Genomic DNA, 13,073 nt, shown 5'->3' on the forward strand with positions numbered 1-13,073 from the left:
GGAATCGTTTCTCGTATTTCATAGCACCTGTAGTCGCCGCTTTGCCCGTTCCTTTGGAGGTGCACAGGAACTTTGCATCGTAATTCGGAATACCACAGGCGCTGCAATAACGCAAGTAAATTCAATGTTAGTCTGTATCCGTAAAGATAAGATTGTGGCGGTAACTGTGTCATTGACGCAAACTTCCGATTACCCTTCCAGGAAAAAAGTCAAGTGTAAATACAGCGCATCGAAAGAAGCAGAGCAATGGGCAATTCCGTTGAGTTTTTTGTACTCAATCGATATCGGTGAACCCATGTAGATCGTATCTCTGCGTAGCAACATAAACAGAGATCGCAGTTTGGTTCGCACTGCTAAATAATTTAATAATATATTTGTATTACGGACAGTTATGCATTTGGCGGTGTCCATTATCGTTCATAGCCTTTCGACAAGCAATTACACAAAAGTTTCGTTTGTCTGGGACCAGAATAGCGGCTTTTGCGGCCGTCCTGACCGGGTGCGCTGTGGCGTTTCTGTTTGGGTTTTACGACTTGACGTTCAGTCTCTGCGTTACAGTGTTGTGTAAAATTGATTCTGGTGATGCAGCATTTTACTTTCCATGTTTTCCCGAGCTGTTAACTGCTGACATGGCAACCATGTTTCCCAGAAAGCTTACCCTAAGATTTGGATTTGACAAAGCAGCCCGTAATGTACAGCCAAGTTAACTGGAAACTCATGACTGGATCGTTGACGTTATTGGCGTTACTTCGGATCAGACGCACACTGCTTATTATAACTTGGAGCAATACTGCCTTTTTGTGAAGCTGCTTTCCTCGCTGGTGCTGGAAAGGATTTTGCAGAAATTTGAAGGAATAACTGAATTCCGCCATCGCGATAACTCGGTGAGTAGAGTTACCATTTCAAATGCTGATGTTGATTATAAACAAGTCAGAGAATTTAATTTGCCCCTGAGGTAGAAAAGTGCTACTTAAAAGACGTATTATCTAAATATGGTGACATCAGTCAAATTTGTAATGAACGATGGTCAAGCCAGCATAGATTTGTTCTGTCGATATGCATGTTAAACAAAACATTCCATCTCATATTTTGGTTTGTGGCTACAAAGCGCACGTTATATACAATGGGCAGACTTTGACGTGTCACATATGAAAGTGGGCATCTCCGGCAAAGCTGTCCAAAAAAAGTGTATTGCAGAATAGTTTACAACAGCGTGAAAGGTTAACACTGGCTGATCTTGTGACCGAAAATCAATGACGGGTGGTGACCTTTCCAGCATTACAGGAAATGTGGAAGAAAGGCCACAAAATACTCTTGAAGCATTTCCACCTTTACTCAGGAAAGACACTGTAGACAATCCGGCTGGAAAAAGTAGTGTAGCCACTAACAAGAGACGTCGAACTTGTAGCGGCAGTAGCACAGATGAATAAAATATCAACCTGTCGCTGAAAGCTGTAGGTGACATTCAGAAAACAGTACTGAGAACTACTGTTTCAGAGAGTATTGTCAGCATAGATTCAAACTCTTGAGTCAAGTGCATCAGTAGACAAATGGAATCCGCCACCATCACCCGAACAGGTCAAAGTGACACTACAGTCCCATTCTGTAGCGCTGGGCGCGCCAGTAGATGGCAATGCGCTCGTCTTGGCGACGCCACAGCCCTGCCCTGCAGTACCCGTACGTCAACCAGCGCAGACAGATTCACTCGCAGCGAGGTAGCGAGTGATTGTCAACAATAGGCGACGTCACAGCCCAAATCCCAAGACGAAGAAGCGGAGTTTTACAGCAATAACACACAAACAGCAAACGAAAGTGATCATAGAAGTGACGGGGCATTGGAAGAACGTTTGCAAACTGCGTCTGCGCCGCATTTGGCAGACGAGATGAGATGGTGGCACACGACTGCCCCTCAGATCCACCCACACCGCCCTCAGTGGAAAACTGCTCAGGGGGTGGGCGGAGCAGACATTCGGTGAAGGCCAGAGTCAATGCAAACCGCAAGAAAAGTAAAAAGAAAGGTTCTAAAGCAAACCAGGACGGTGGTCTCCAGTCAGATTCTCAGAAAGTATCCGGCATGGAGTGGCATGAAATGAAATGATAGACTAGCGGGAAAGGTCACTCCCGTATGTTGGTCATACACGATTACCACGTTAAACATTAATAGGATACAGTCGGATGTTAAAAATAGCTGCTCTGAAACAGTTTCTGTATGAGTCAGCGACGGATATTGCTCTCCTACAGGAAGTGGTATTCGCACAATTAAATTTGTCCAATTACGTCGATTTTTACAATATTTCCACTGAAACGAGTGTTGCACAGCCATTTTAGTTAGAGAAGGCATCCCCGTACATAACGTTGATAAATTAGAATCGGGGTGAGGTATTGGAATAAACGTAGCAGGAGTCACTATAGTCAATTTATATGCTCCTTCTGGCAGCAGTAATAAAGCGGCAAGAGCCACATTCTTTAATGAAAGAGTAATTTCTTTGCTGAGGAAAAACCCCCTCCAACTTAATAGGGGGAAATTTTAATTGTGTATAGAGTCGAAAGGATCAAATCCCCAACTTCAATTACTCAACTGACCTGAGACGTCTCATTGTTGATTTAAAAGATGCGTGGGAAATAAAATAACCAACAATGGTGAACTTCACTCATATTGTTGCGAATTCATGTAGTAGAATTGACAGAATTTGCGTATCGGAAAACTTAGCAGGTAAAGTACTGAAAACAGAAACTGTTCCCGTTAGTTTTTCCGATCACAGTGCGTTGTTGACCTGCGTAAATGTAACACCACAACCTACCAGAAGAGTAAGAAGCCAGTGGAATCTAAATATTTCGTTATTATCAGAAGAAGACTTAGAAGATGCCCTAACCAGAGCTTGGAAAATGTCTCCATTCACTGAACAGCTTTCCAAGTGTGATAGAATGGTGGACCCAACGAGCGAAACCGAAGCTAAGGAAAGTTTTAATATCTTTCAGTATAGATATGGCCAGAGAAAGGAAACAGACTGTAGAATTCTACTATAGCGTGCTAAGGGAACTCTACGATCAGACAGATGCAATTCCTACAAGATTAAAAGACATCAAGCAAATAAAAGCAAAATTATCAAGTCTGAAACGTAAGAAACTGGAGGGACTTGAAATGAAATCCAAAGCAGAGTCAGTCACTGAAGATGAGACTGCTGCATTGTACCACCTTGTCAGACACGCCAAGAATAGAAGTAGTTTCGTGGATGAACTTCAGATCGATGATGGTACCATACTCACCACCCAGAAGGAAATAATTACAGAGATCTCAGCGTACTATGAACGTATGTATGCGTCAGGGGAAACAAACGAAGAAGAATACGATGAGCTCTTTGGTGCATATCTTCCACGAATATCGCGAGATTTCTTCGGACATCACCAAGGAAGATGTATTAGAAATCGTGTACAGCTCCCCCGCTAGGAAATCTCCAGGACCTGACAGACTGCCCATTGAATTCTATAAACGATTTTGGACCCTAATAGGAGAAAAGTTCACCGAAGTTGTCAATGAAGTCTTACAGGGGAAGCCGGTGCCTGCAGAGTTCAAACAATGCAAAATCGTGTTGATCCCGAAGAACAGAGGCTGCAAAAAAAATGAACAACCTACGGCCGATTTCGCTTTTAAATTCGGATTATAAAATTATAGCTCGAGTAATTAACAAGCGCTTTACGCCATGCACCGCTGACATCATAGGTCAACAGCACACTTGTGCTTTCAGAAGGACGATTTTACAAACTGTGGCTTTCTATCGCGATGTCATTGCGCTAGCGCAGGCAAGTAACATAAAATGTGGACTGCTTTTCATAGACGTCCATAAGGCATTTGATCAAATTAATCACAAATACCTGATAGAGACAATGCATCGAATGGACTTTCTGCCAAAAACCATCGACATCCTCGAGAACGTGACTCGGTGTTACTGCACAAATCTCCGTTAGCTGTCAACTGACAAAACAAATTGAAATAAAAAGGGGTGTTACCCAAGGCTCCTGTTCGTTATACCGCTGGAACCTTTCCTGAGACAGCTACAGCACAGGCTGACAGGCATTACCATTCAAGGAACAAAGACCGTGGTAGGCGCTTACGCTGGCGATGTGGGCGTAATCATCAGAGACCAAACAGATGTGACACAACTAGAGATGGTACTTGCAGAATACTGTTCCGCATTGGGTGCGAGGGTAAATGGAAACAAAAGTAAATTTCTAGATATAAAGCGGCTTGCTAACTTGCGCATTGAGTGGGCGAACCATGTTAATGAACGCAAAGCTCTTGGAATAGCATTGACAACTCCCCTTTTAAAAATGGTAGCAATAAGTTGGCGGGAGGTGGCAAGAAAAATCAAGGGAGCTTTGATTGGAAACTCTCAACGTAGCATAGACCAGTTCCAGAGAATACTGTTTATCAACACGTATATTTTATCCAAGGCCTACTACATGGCACAGGTTCTCCACATTCCATCAATGGTGGCGAAGACGATCATGTCCACCTTAGAAAAGTTCTTGTGGAAAGGGGAATTGTTTCGAGTGCCGGTGAAGACAGCAGTTTTGGATCCAAGCAATGGAGGAATGGGTCTGACATAAAGTGTAAAGCGATGGCATTGTATGTTAAACGAACATGGAGCATAATGTGTAACGATCCACGGTGCACTACAGCAAAACTATACGACATTGTCAGGCCAGAAGGTCTAGAGCCGCCGATAAATATACAAAAAATAAGTTTTAAGCTACAACACATTAGGGAGTATAATCTTGAACTAAGTTATCTCAGCAAAAAGCTTTTAAACTCAAAAAAGTTACAGCAAAGGCGATTTTAGCTGAAAGACGGAAACATGAAAATATGCAAAATGAATTCGAGAAAATACTTAAATATCAGAATCACAATAAGAACTATGGTAACATGCTCCGAAATGTATTCAAAAGAATGAGTATAGGTTAGGAACTGGATTCGTAGTAGAGGGAATGGGTTGGGTTCACGTTCCTGACCCCAACCTCACCTGCAAGTCGTACATGAAAAATAAATCAGTAGTACAGCAGATACAAGAATATGACGGCAAACATCTGGTGTCTGATATAAAGGAAGATCTTGAACTCCCCAGGGATGCGTTTAGAAGGCTGGAACTGACAAACATAAAAGGCAGTGAAGGATTTTGCGATGTCGCTGTTCGGGACTGCTCCTCTGTCCATGTAATTTACCCTGGAAGGAACACACGTCAAGGATTTACTGAATGATTAATTTGGGTCCGGGAAATTATGATGAGGAACCTCAGGCTGCAGAAGAAGAAAATGTGCGTGCTGAACTGCCACCTGTTGAAGGTGACAGTGAAGGTGCCGATTTGTGCTACTGCTAAAGACTCATTCTTTGAACACTGTAATTTATGACTGCAATTATCCGCCACTTCATTTATGTCTTTTCTTTCTTTTTGTCCAACAACACAATTCATGGCAGTGGGTTTTCCATTTTCCATTGTAAAGTATATGAGGAGAAACATTGGTTTTTTAATCAAAATAACAAAGTCGATTGGGAAAAATTCAATTTTTATACATATAACTATAAACTAGAACCGCAGTGGTAATTATCGTAAAAACAAACAAAGCAATTTTTGCATCTTGCGCAACAAATGAAAACGGGCGTTTGCAATAAATCTGTACAAAAACATGCCCCATTAACATTTACGAAAATGTTGCTAGTTTCTGATAATTTTGAGGCAAACCAGTCATACTGAATCATGTCGTCTCGGAATATTGGTGACGATGATTGATGGAGAATTATAGAATGAATTTTGATGCAATCTTCCCGGGAATTAATTTCACGATTCTCCTGTTACAATGCGCTGCAATTTTGCAAGCGCTTTACGAAATTTTTAACTTGCCTGTAAAAGTAAACATCACAAGGTTGTACCAAAGAAGTGCATTTTTGAGGTATGACTTTCAGAGCCCAAGTTGGAATATTTTCGTCATCTTGAAAAATTGCATCATATGTCTCCAGAATCGTTTCACCTTCCCAAGAGTCAATGAGAAGTAAATATTTACTCCCCTCGAAGAAAGATTTTAAATATTTGTGGACAAAATCCATGTATAAAACTGTTTTTCCTTTTCCGGACTGCGATGATGTTACGATGACGTTCGTATAAGTATTGCCATAGCCTTCTATTAATTAGTGAATACGAGGTCCGAAATGACCGGTCGCTTCTTGTAAGCATATGGAGACATGTGGGAGCAGTTTTCCGGATAATGTTATTGAATATTGTGCGGTGTACGAATGCGTCACTTTATTCAAATCCGACTTTTTCACGAAAACTGTTTTACTTACTTTTTCAGTGAGATTGATATTGGTATCCTAAAACATTAGTATTTTTAATATTAAACAATATTCGAATGTGTATGTAAATATCTTTTTTTTTCTATAATTAAATTTGAATTGATATATTTTACATCGGTAAAAGCATTTTGTACGCAGAAAACATGTATTTACCTGTTTGGTCAGTATTTATCACATAATCCTCGTCGTGGTATTGAGGGATTAACCGGCACGTCTGCCGACGAAAGGCCTCCGCACACGCCTGGATGGCCTCCATTGACGCCGCTTCTTTTTTCGAAACCAGTTTCGTGATCTTGCGTTGTGAAAGTCTGTGCTTCTGTTTAAATGCCGTGACCTATCGATCAGACGCCTTGAATTTGAAATCGACGAATTGTGCAGCCGCAGCCCATGTCCATTGCTGTAAATTTCTTGTCGTAACTTGCTGATGTTGCTGTCTTGCTTCCACAAAACGGTCGTAGGTCCACGAATCTATCGCCTCAAATTTATCCATTCGCGTACCACCACTTTTAATATCTTTCTCCCATTGGGAAAGATATTCTTTTCTCTTCAGTTGGCGGCATCCTTTTTTTATTTTTTTCCAACGTCGCCAAGGACCACTGAGGCGCGCTTTAGCAATATTCACGACTTTGTAGGCTATGGGAATCATGTCACTTTTAAATCTTTTCGGTGACGGTTTATATTCGTCTGGAGACGAATCATTTTGTGGCACTTCGAACTGTTCGTCGTACTCCTCACATTGACCCTCTGCCCCGTGCGCCGCGAACGCCGCTGAACCCGCCACTCCCCTTGGGGAGAGGGTGGCCCAACCGCGCCCAGTACCCGTGAAGATGTCTCGACACCAGGGACAGTGGGTGAAGCATGTAACACCTGGGGTGTACCATGCGACGCACCAGACTCCCCACTGCCGCTACACTCTGAGGCAGCAGCCTGAAGACGGCTGACCGCGGCCATCAACACGTTCAGCTGTTCGCGAACAGTGGCCAGCTCCTCCTGCGTCCGTACACAGCAGTCACACATCCTATCCGTCCTAAGAAATCAATTTACTGTAGAGATTTAATCAACTTTTAACTAGACTACTAATTCACTAAAGGCGGCTGATAGTTGACTTAACTGTGGTTACTAGACACTTCTTGTAGAATACAATGAAAAAAGCACTACCTGTCTCTGGACTGTATTCAAAACACTAGCACTGCTGGCACTATGGCTCACTAAAGGGACTCTTTATTCAAACTGTCCGTGAATATAGCGACATCGTAGCTGCGGCACATGTTGTCACGCTCGAATGCGCCGTAATGTCGCTCGATTTCGGGAATGCTTTCGATAGGGTGAGTCACCAGTGCTTTCTTGAAACAATGACAGTACTGGATTTTCTGCAATATTTTGTCAAGGTAATTGGTATAATGTTGAAGAACAGCAGTTTGCAAATCATGATCAGTGGTCAGCTAACAAGGCAGCTCGCACTCAAGAGTTGTGTGCGCCGAGGTGGTCCTGTGTGGAGGGCCTCGTTCCCCACTGCCGCTGAGGCCCTGCTAGCCGCTCTGCAGAAGCAGCTACGAGGGCTGCACGCATGCAGACACACACATACACATACCGCCAGAATATCGTGTGTAGGCCATACTCAGGTGATATGGATGTAGTGATCTCCAGCGAGAGCGAGTCGCAGAAGGCATTGCAGGTCACCAAGTTGCATCAGGTTCAAAGCTAACCAACACTAAACCACACATCATGAATGTGGGGTGCGGAATATGTTTGCGAAACATGCGAGACTTCAGTCCAAGTTTTGGCTCTGGACTACAGGTCTAACGTAAATCGTACTGCAGCTGCAAACTCTAAGAAAGTGCTTGCCAGCGTGCCAGTTGGAGTCCAAGAACATAGAGAAGACTTGACAGCATCCAAAGGCCACACTTTGCACATATGTAGATCGCCTCTAAAGTCAACTGTGTGGGACATGTTTTACCCATACCAGGTGAAACAAAGATTGGTCAGCTTTGGGTCATTTTGTAACTCGTGGTAATATTTTTAAGATAAAGTTTGACACGTTGACCATCTCAGGCGGAAACGGGGGGGGGGAGGGGGAATTAAATATCGCCGACTTCGGGAGAAAGTGAGAAACTATATTCGTGTGTTCCACACACGACATGCGGAAGAAGACACAGACGACCCTCACGCCGCACTTACCAGACGAAATTACTCCCACTGTCTCGAATCCACCCACAGATGTACGGCACGTCGCCAATGGCTTTTATCGTTTTGAACAATTTTGATTCTAACTCAGTTATACTCAAACCAGAGTTGGCCGTCGAATATGGTAAAAGTCAAGAACATGTACGTGGAATTAATGAGAAGCAAAAGCGGAAACGTGACTGTACAAAAGTAGCCACACTACAGCTGGAGGGCCATTTCGACAAACATCGGCACCCCTCACCTACCAACAAGTGTGAAAGTTACTCGGTAGAGGGCACTGAACAGGAAAGTAGCAACCAAAGCGAAACTTGAGGCAGTCCACCTGGGTGATCGGCAGCACGTGAGAGAATTACGACCTGATAGCAGGCGAGGTTTGTACGCGCTCAAGTGAAGGACATCTGGTGAGTTATCACATAATTGTTAGCCACAGTAACACGAACTCTACTCCCAATACCTTGCCTTCCAATTTTTTTGAATCGTAGCGACGTGCCAAGTGAATAAAGGAATGCTGTAAACTGGCTAAGAGGACAGACAACGTACCACCTGCCAGCAGAGGGAAACGAGACGGGCGGGCGCTGGGTGGGTCGCCGCACGCACGCCGGGCACAAGCGGGCCACGGGGCGGCGTGTGCGTCGCTCAGGCGGAAAACTGCGAGAGGAACTTCGCAACATGTTTCAGTTCATACAGTTACGTGGAACAGTGTGCAAAGTGAATAGAAAAAGGCGTGAACGCAAGAACATCATAATGTATCGTCCTTAAGCTCTTTTGTGTTAAACGGTGTTTCTTACTGACTTAATTATTTTTAGGGATACAGAAATCTAATTTGAAATACATAGGTCAGAAGCACTCTATTTTGTGTTGAAGGAATCTCGGAGTAAAAGCTGGTCCTCACGACAGAACACATGGTACTTTTTAGTACACTTTATTTTACTTCATTCTGTATGTTAAAACTCCTTTTAACCAGAAGCGACTGCGCTGATTTCTGCTGTTCTGCGTTACATTAATCGTCACCCGAAGTATCAGGAATCGCAGCACGGAGCTTCCAGCGCGTGCAGTACTCAGGGATGGCAGAAGACCAACTTTCCAAACGAGCCTCGGGAACCGAGGCATTGGGCGAGTTACAAGATGTTGAGAAATAAATCGGAAAGCAAACCATCGTGAACACAGAGCTTGGAAGGCGTCGCTCTCAGCTCAGTTAGTTTGTGTGCAAACATGGTCTTTCAGATGAAGTGCTAAAAATAAAAAAAATTAGAAATAAAAAAAATAAAAAAATTATGCGCGAAAATATCGCAGTGACTCGGTGACAGGTATGGGGGAGGCGTCGTGGCCAGACCTCAGAATGGTTAAAAAATAAATTACAGAAAAGGGGTTAAGGGCGCGAGTTTCTAGTCTGCATGTAGTGGATTCGAATACCGCAACTCGCATGAATTTTAATTCGTGGTAATAGTTGCTAGTTAAGAAAAAGTTGAAATGATTCTTGCTACATATGCTGAAGGTCTGGGTTCGTTTCTCACATCCGGCAATCATTTTTAACAAGCATAAGCAGCATCTCTCCCACCTCTGGTAGCCTGGAGGAGAGTCGCTACAAGTTGGGCTCTGAAAGAGGCGGAAGTCACGCCAGGTCGAAACTCTGTCACCAGTCACCTTTCTTACGCGATATTTTTTAAATCAATAAGCCAATCGCCGTGCAGGGCCACAGGGCACTTGACTCTTACTGTATTCGAGGCTGAGACGTGGAAAATATTGACGATGGACGGGAATTCGAACTCAGATCTCCCTTTTCGTCACGTTTGATCACTTTCAGATGATGCATTTCCACTGCTTCATTGTCTCTGGTTGTCTGCAAAGTCGTAAAGACGTTCACAAAAGACACATCTCTGGGTTCGAATCCTGGTATGTCACTTTTAAGTTGCAACATGAGCACAGCAAAATACATGTGAGAAATTATTCTGATTTTACCGATTCTCTGGGCTTTGTTAACAATAGTGGTGGTACTGGTTTCGAGTCCCAAGTCAGACGGGCAGCTTTTCGTCCCTTTCGCGTCACTTTCAAACATGCCACTCCTAGCTACTGGTGAAAGAGAATAGTACAGTCGAGGTATCTTTGTATGTAGTCAACAACTGTGTGTCCAGGGTTCGATTGCTAGTCAGCAGAAAATTTTCATAATTGTATTTACAATACAGACATGCGCACATTTCGCTGCTAATGAAGTAAATCAGTGTATAACGTCTACGCGTGACTAGAGGTCAGTGTCGATAGGTACTGGGTTTGAGTGCGCATAACACACATAACACAAAACACTTTCGTCTCCTGGTTTTACTTTGTCATCTCATTGCTGGTTAAAAATGACGATTTCTGACGTTTCATTGTGCTTAGTTAACCATCCGATTAAGTGCTGCTTTCGAATCTCCGGGAAACACAAAACTGTATGGCAAATCATTTCAAGTTTCAACTTGGACACTCTTTGTTACTTGTGACTGAAACCATACTTGAGATATTTCTTCTTTACTTGTTAGATTGCATCCCGGATAGTAGCGCAGTAAGAAAACTTTCGTCGTGTCATTTAAAGGAGGATGCTGCTTTCTGAGGTTTCATTTATTACAATAAATTTGAATATGCAAGCATAATGGTTGTGTAATCTCGAATAACACGTTTCCTGGTATTTGCATTATCGAAGTGTCAGTTTGCATATAAACTGATAATCACACAGAGCAGTTGTCTCTTGTGGCCTCATGCAGTGAACATTTTGTATAGCCAAAGACTGTACCGAAAACAGAGCAGAGGAACAATGTTATGAGGATTGATTAGAAATCAGGCGAAACACAATTCAAATCTTTCCATAAAGTTTCTGGCGTGCAGCCGCATAAATTCAGCCTCTTCTCCTAATATTTCGGCCGAACACCGTCCCGCCATGTCCAGAGTGAGCCAAGGTGGGTGACGCTGCCGCACTTGGTCCGTCCTCTTAAACCCGAGGACCGAACCACTGAATTTATGCGGCTGCACGCCAGAAACTTTATGGAACAGTCCTTACGCCGCGAAAACATTAAGATGGACGACAACTGAGATCGTTCAGATGATTTTGAGCATGATTGCACATGTTAAATACATGTGCGTATGCTATGAGGCCATAAAATGTCACACACACACAGTTTTTTTATGGGGGTGGTGTTGCCGAGTTGGTGTTTATCTCTCACATGTTTTGAATAAATTGTTGTCTGTGTGTCAGAAAGTTTCAGTGTTTGGTGAGGCTGAATGAAGAAAACTGCCGTTAACTGCAGTGAAATTTTCTTGCCTGCGTACCAGGAAAGTGTCTCTTTGAAAACCAGGAGATGGGTCTCTTCTTGTGTGTGACGTGTGGCAGTGAAGCTGCAGACAGAGACCAGTATCAGCTGCAAGAAGCCTGTTCTGTAGTGGAGGTGAGCGACTGGTTAGGTGTAGCGTCCCGAGAGCAAAGGAGCTGACTTGGAGGAATGAGTGTGACAAAATGTGGTATGAAATTCTTACAGAGGTCGTATAATGCTGTTTGTAATGGACGATGAATGAAGATTTTCTTATGAGGGGGATAGAACAGATGTACTGTAATTTAATACATACACACAATTGCGCACTGTTTTGTACTGTGGGAGGGGGAATACGGTAGGTTTGTTTCAGGACACATTTGTATTCGCATCAGTTGTTTCCTCGTGTGGCAGTTTTCCTCATTCTGTGTGTTTTGTGTTTGTAGCAGAGAGTGGCAGTTTGTGTGTTTTGTGCAGGAGCCTCTCTGCAGAGGAGAGGGGCAGGAGGCTGTTCCAGGCGGCTGAGCGGGGTGCAGTGGGGGAGCTGAGGGCGCTGATCGCCGCTGGGGCCGACTTGGCGGCGAGGGGCGGGGGTGGGTGGACCGCCCTGCACTGGGCAGCGTGCAGGGGAGTCGTCAAGGCGGTGAGGCTGCTGGTGGGGGCGGGGGCGGCGGTGGACGCCAGGAACAGCAGGGGGACGACTCCGCTGCACGTTGCGGCATTCTATGCCCACGCAGAAGCGACGGCTGCGCTGCTCGACGCGGGGGCCGACAGGGGGGCCACAACTCGTCGTGGGCGGACAGCGCTGGACATGGCCAGGCAGAACAAGCACAGGCGGCTGGTGAAGATGCTGTCATGAGGCAGCCCGTCCAGCGAACTCTGTGCAAAAAACCAGAAACTGAAAGAATTTGTAGGAGAGCAATATTCATAATTTTTTAAATAAAGATCCAAAAAACTCAATCCCATTGTAACTCACGAATTTCACCCCTCCTCGAGTAGCATACAGCACACAAATACTCTAAGCAATGCTGTAGCAAAACTGAGACAACGCCAGATAACAGCAAAATAATTCAGGTAACAATGGACAATCCTCCTCTCAACAAAAATGTCTCGAGTAAAACTTCCAGACTAAACATGGCAAAAGTCAAACAGTTCATTGTGAACAATCACAACTGCTCTATAATATCTGATCGCTGAAAAGTATTTCACACCAGTCAGCGAGGTGCTACCTCAGCGTCTTCTAATTTGCAACATACCGAGATCAC

At 44.0% G+C, this 13,073-nt stretch overlaps 1 protein-coding gene across 1 annotated transcript; it reads left to right on the forward strand.

Annotated features, from left to right (window-relative positions):
• The first annotated feature begins 1,888 nt into the window (after positions 1–1,888).
• Positions 1,889–12,667, forward strand: LOC126212635 (ankyrin homolog). Its single transcript, XM_049940062.1, has 2 exons — positions 1,889–2,049; positions 12,286–12,667. Exons 1-2 carry the CDS (start codon positions 1,889–1,891, stop codon positions 12,665–12,667), a joined length of 543 nt encoding a protein of 180 aa, XP_049796019.1.
• Positions 12,668–13,073: the final 406 nt, after the last annotated feature.

This window comes from Schistocerca nitens, chromosome 11, assembly GCF_023898315.1.
Source record: "Schistocerca nitens isolate TAMUIC-IGC-003100 chromosome 11, iqSchNite1.1, whole genome shotgun sequence".
Classification (NCBI taxonomy): domain Eukaryota; kingdom Metazoa; phylum Arthropoda; class Insecta; order Orthoptera; family Acrididae; genus Schistocerca; species Schistocerca nitens.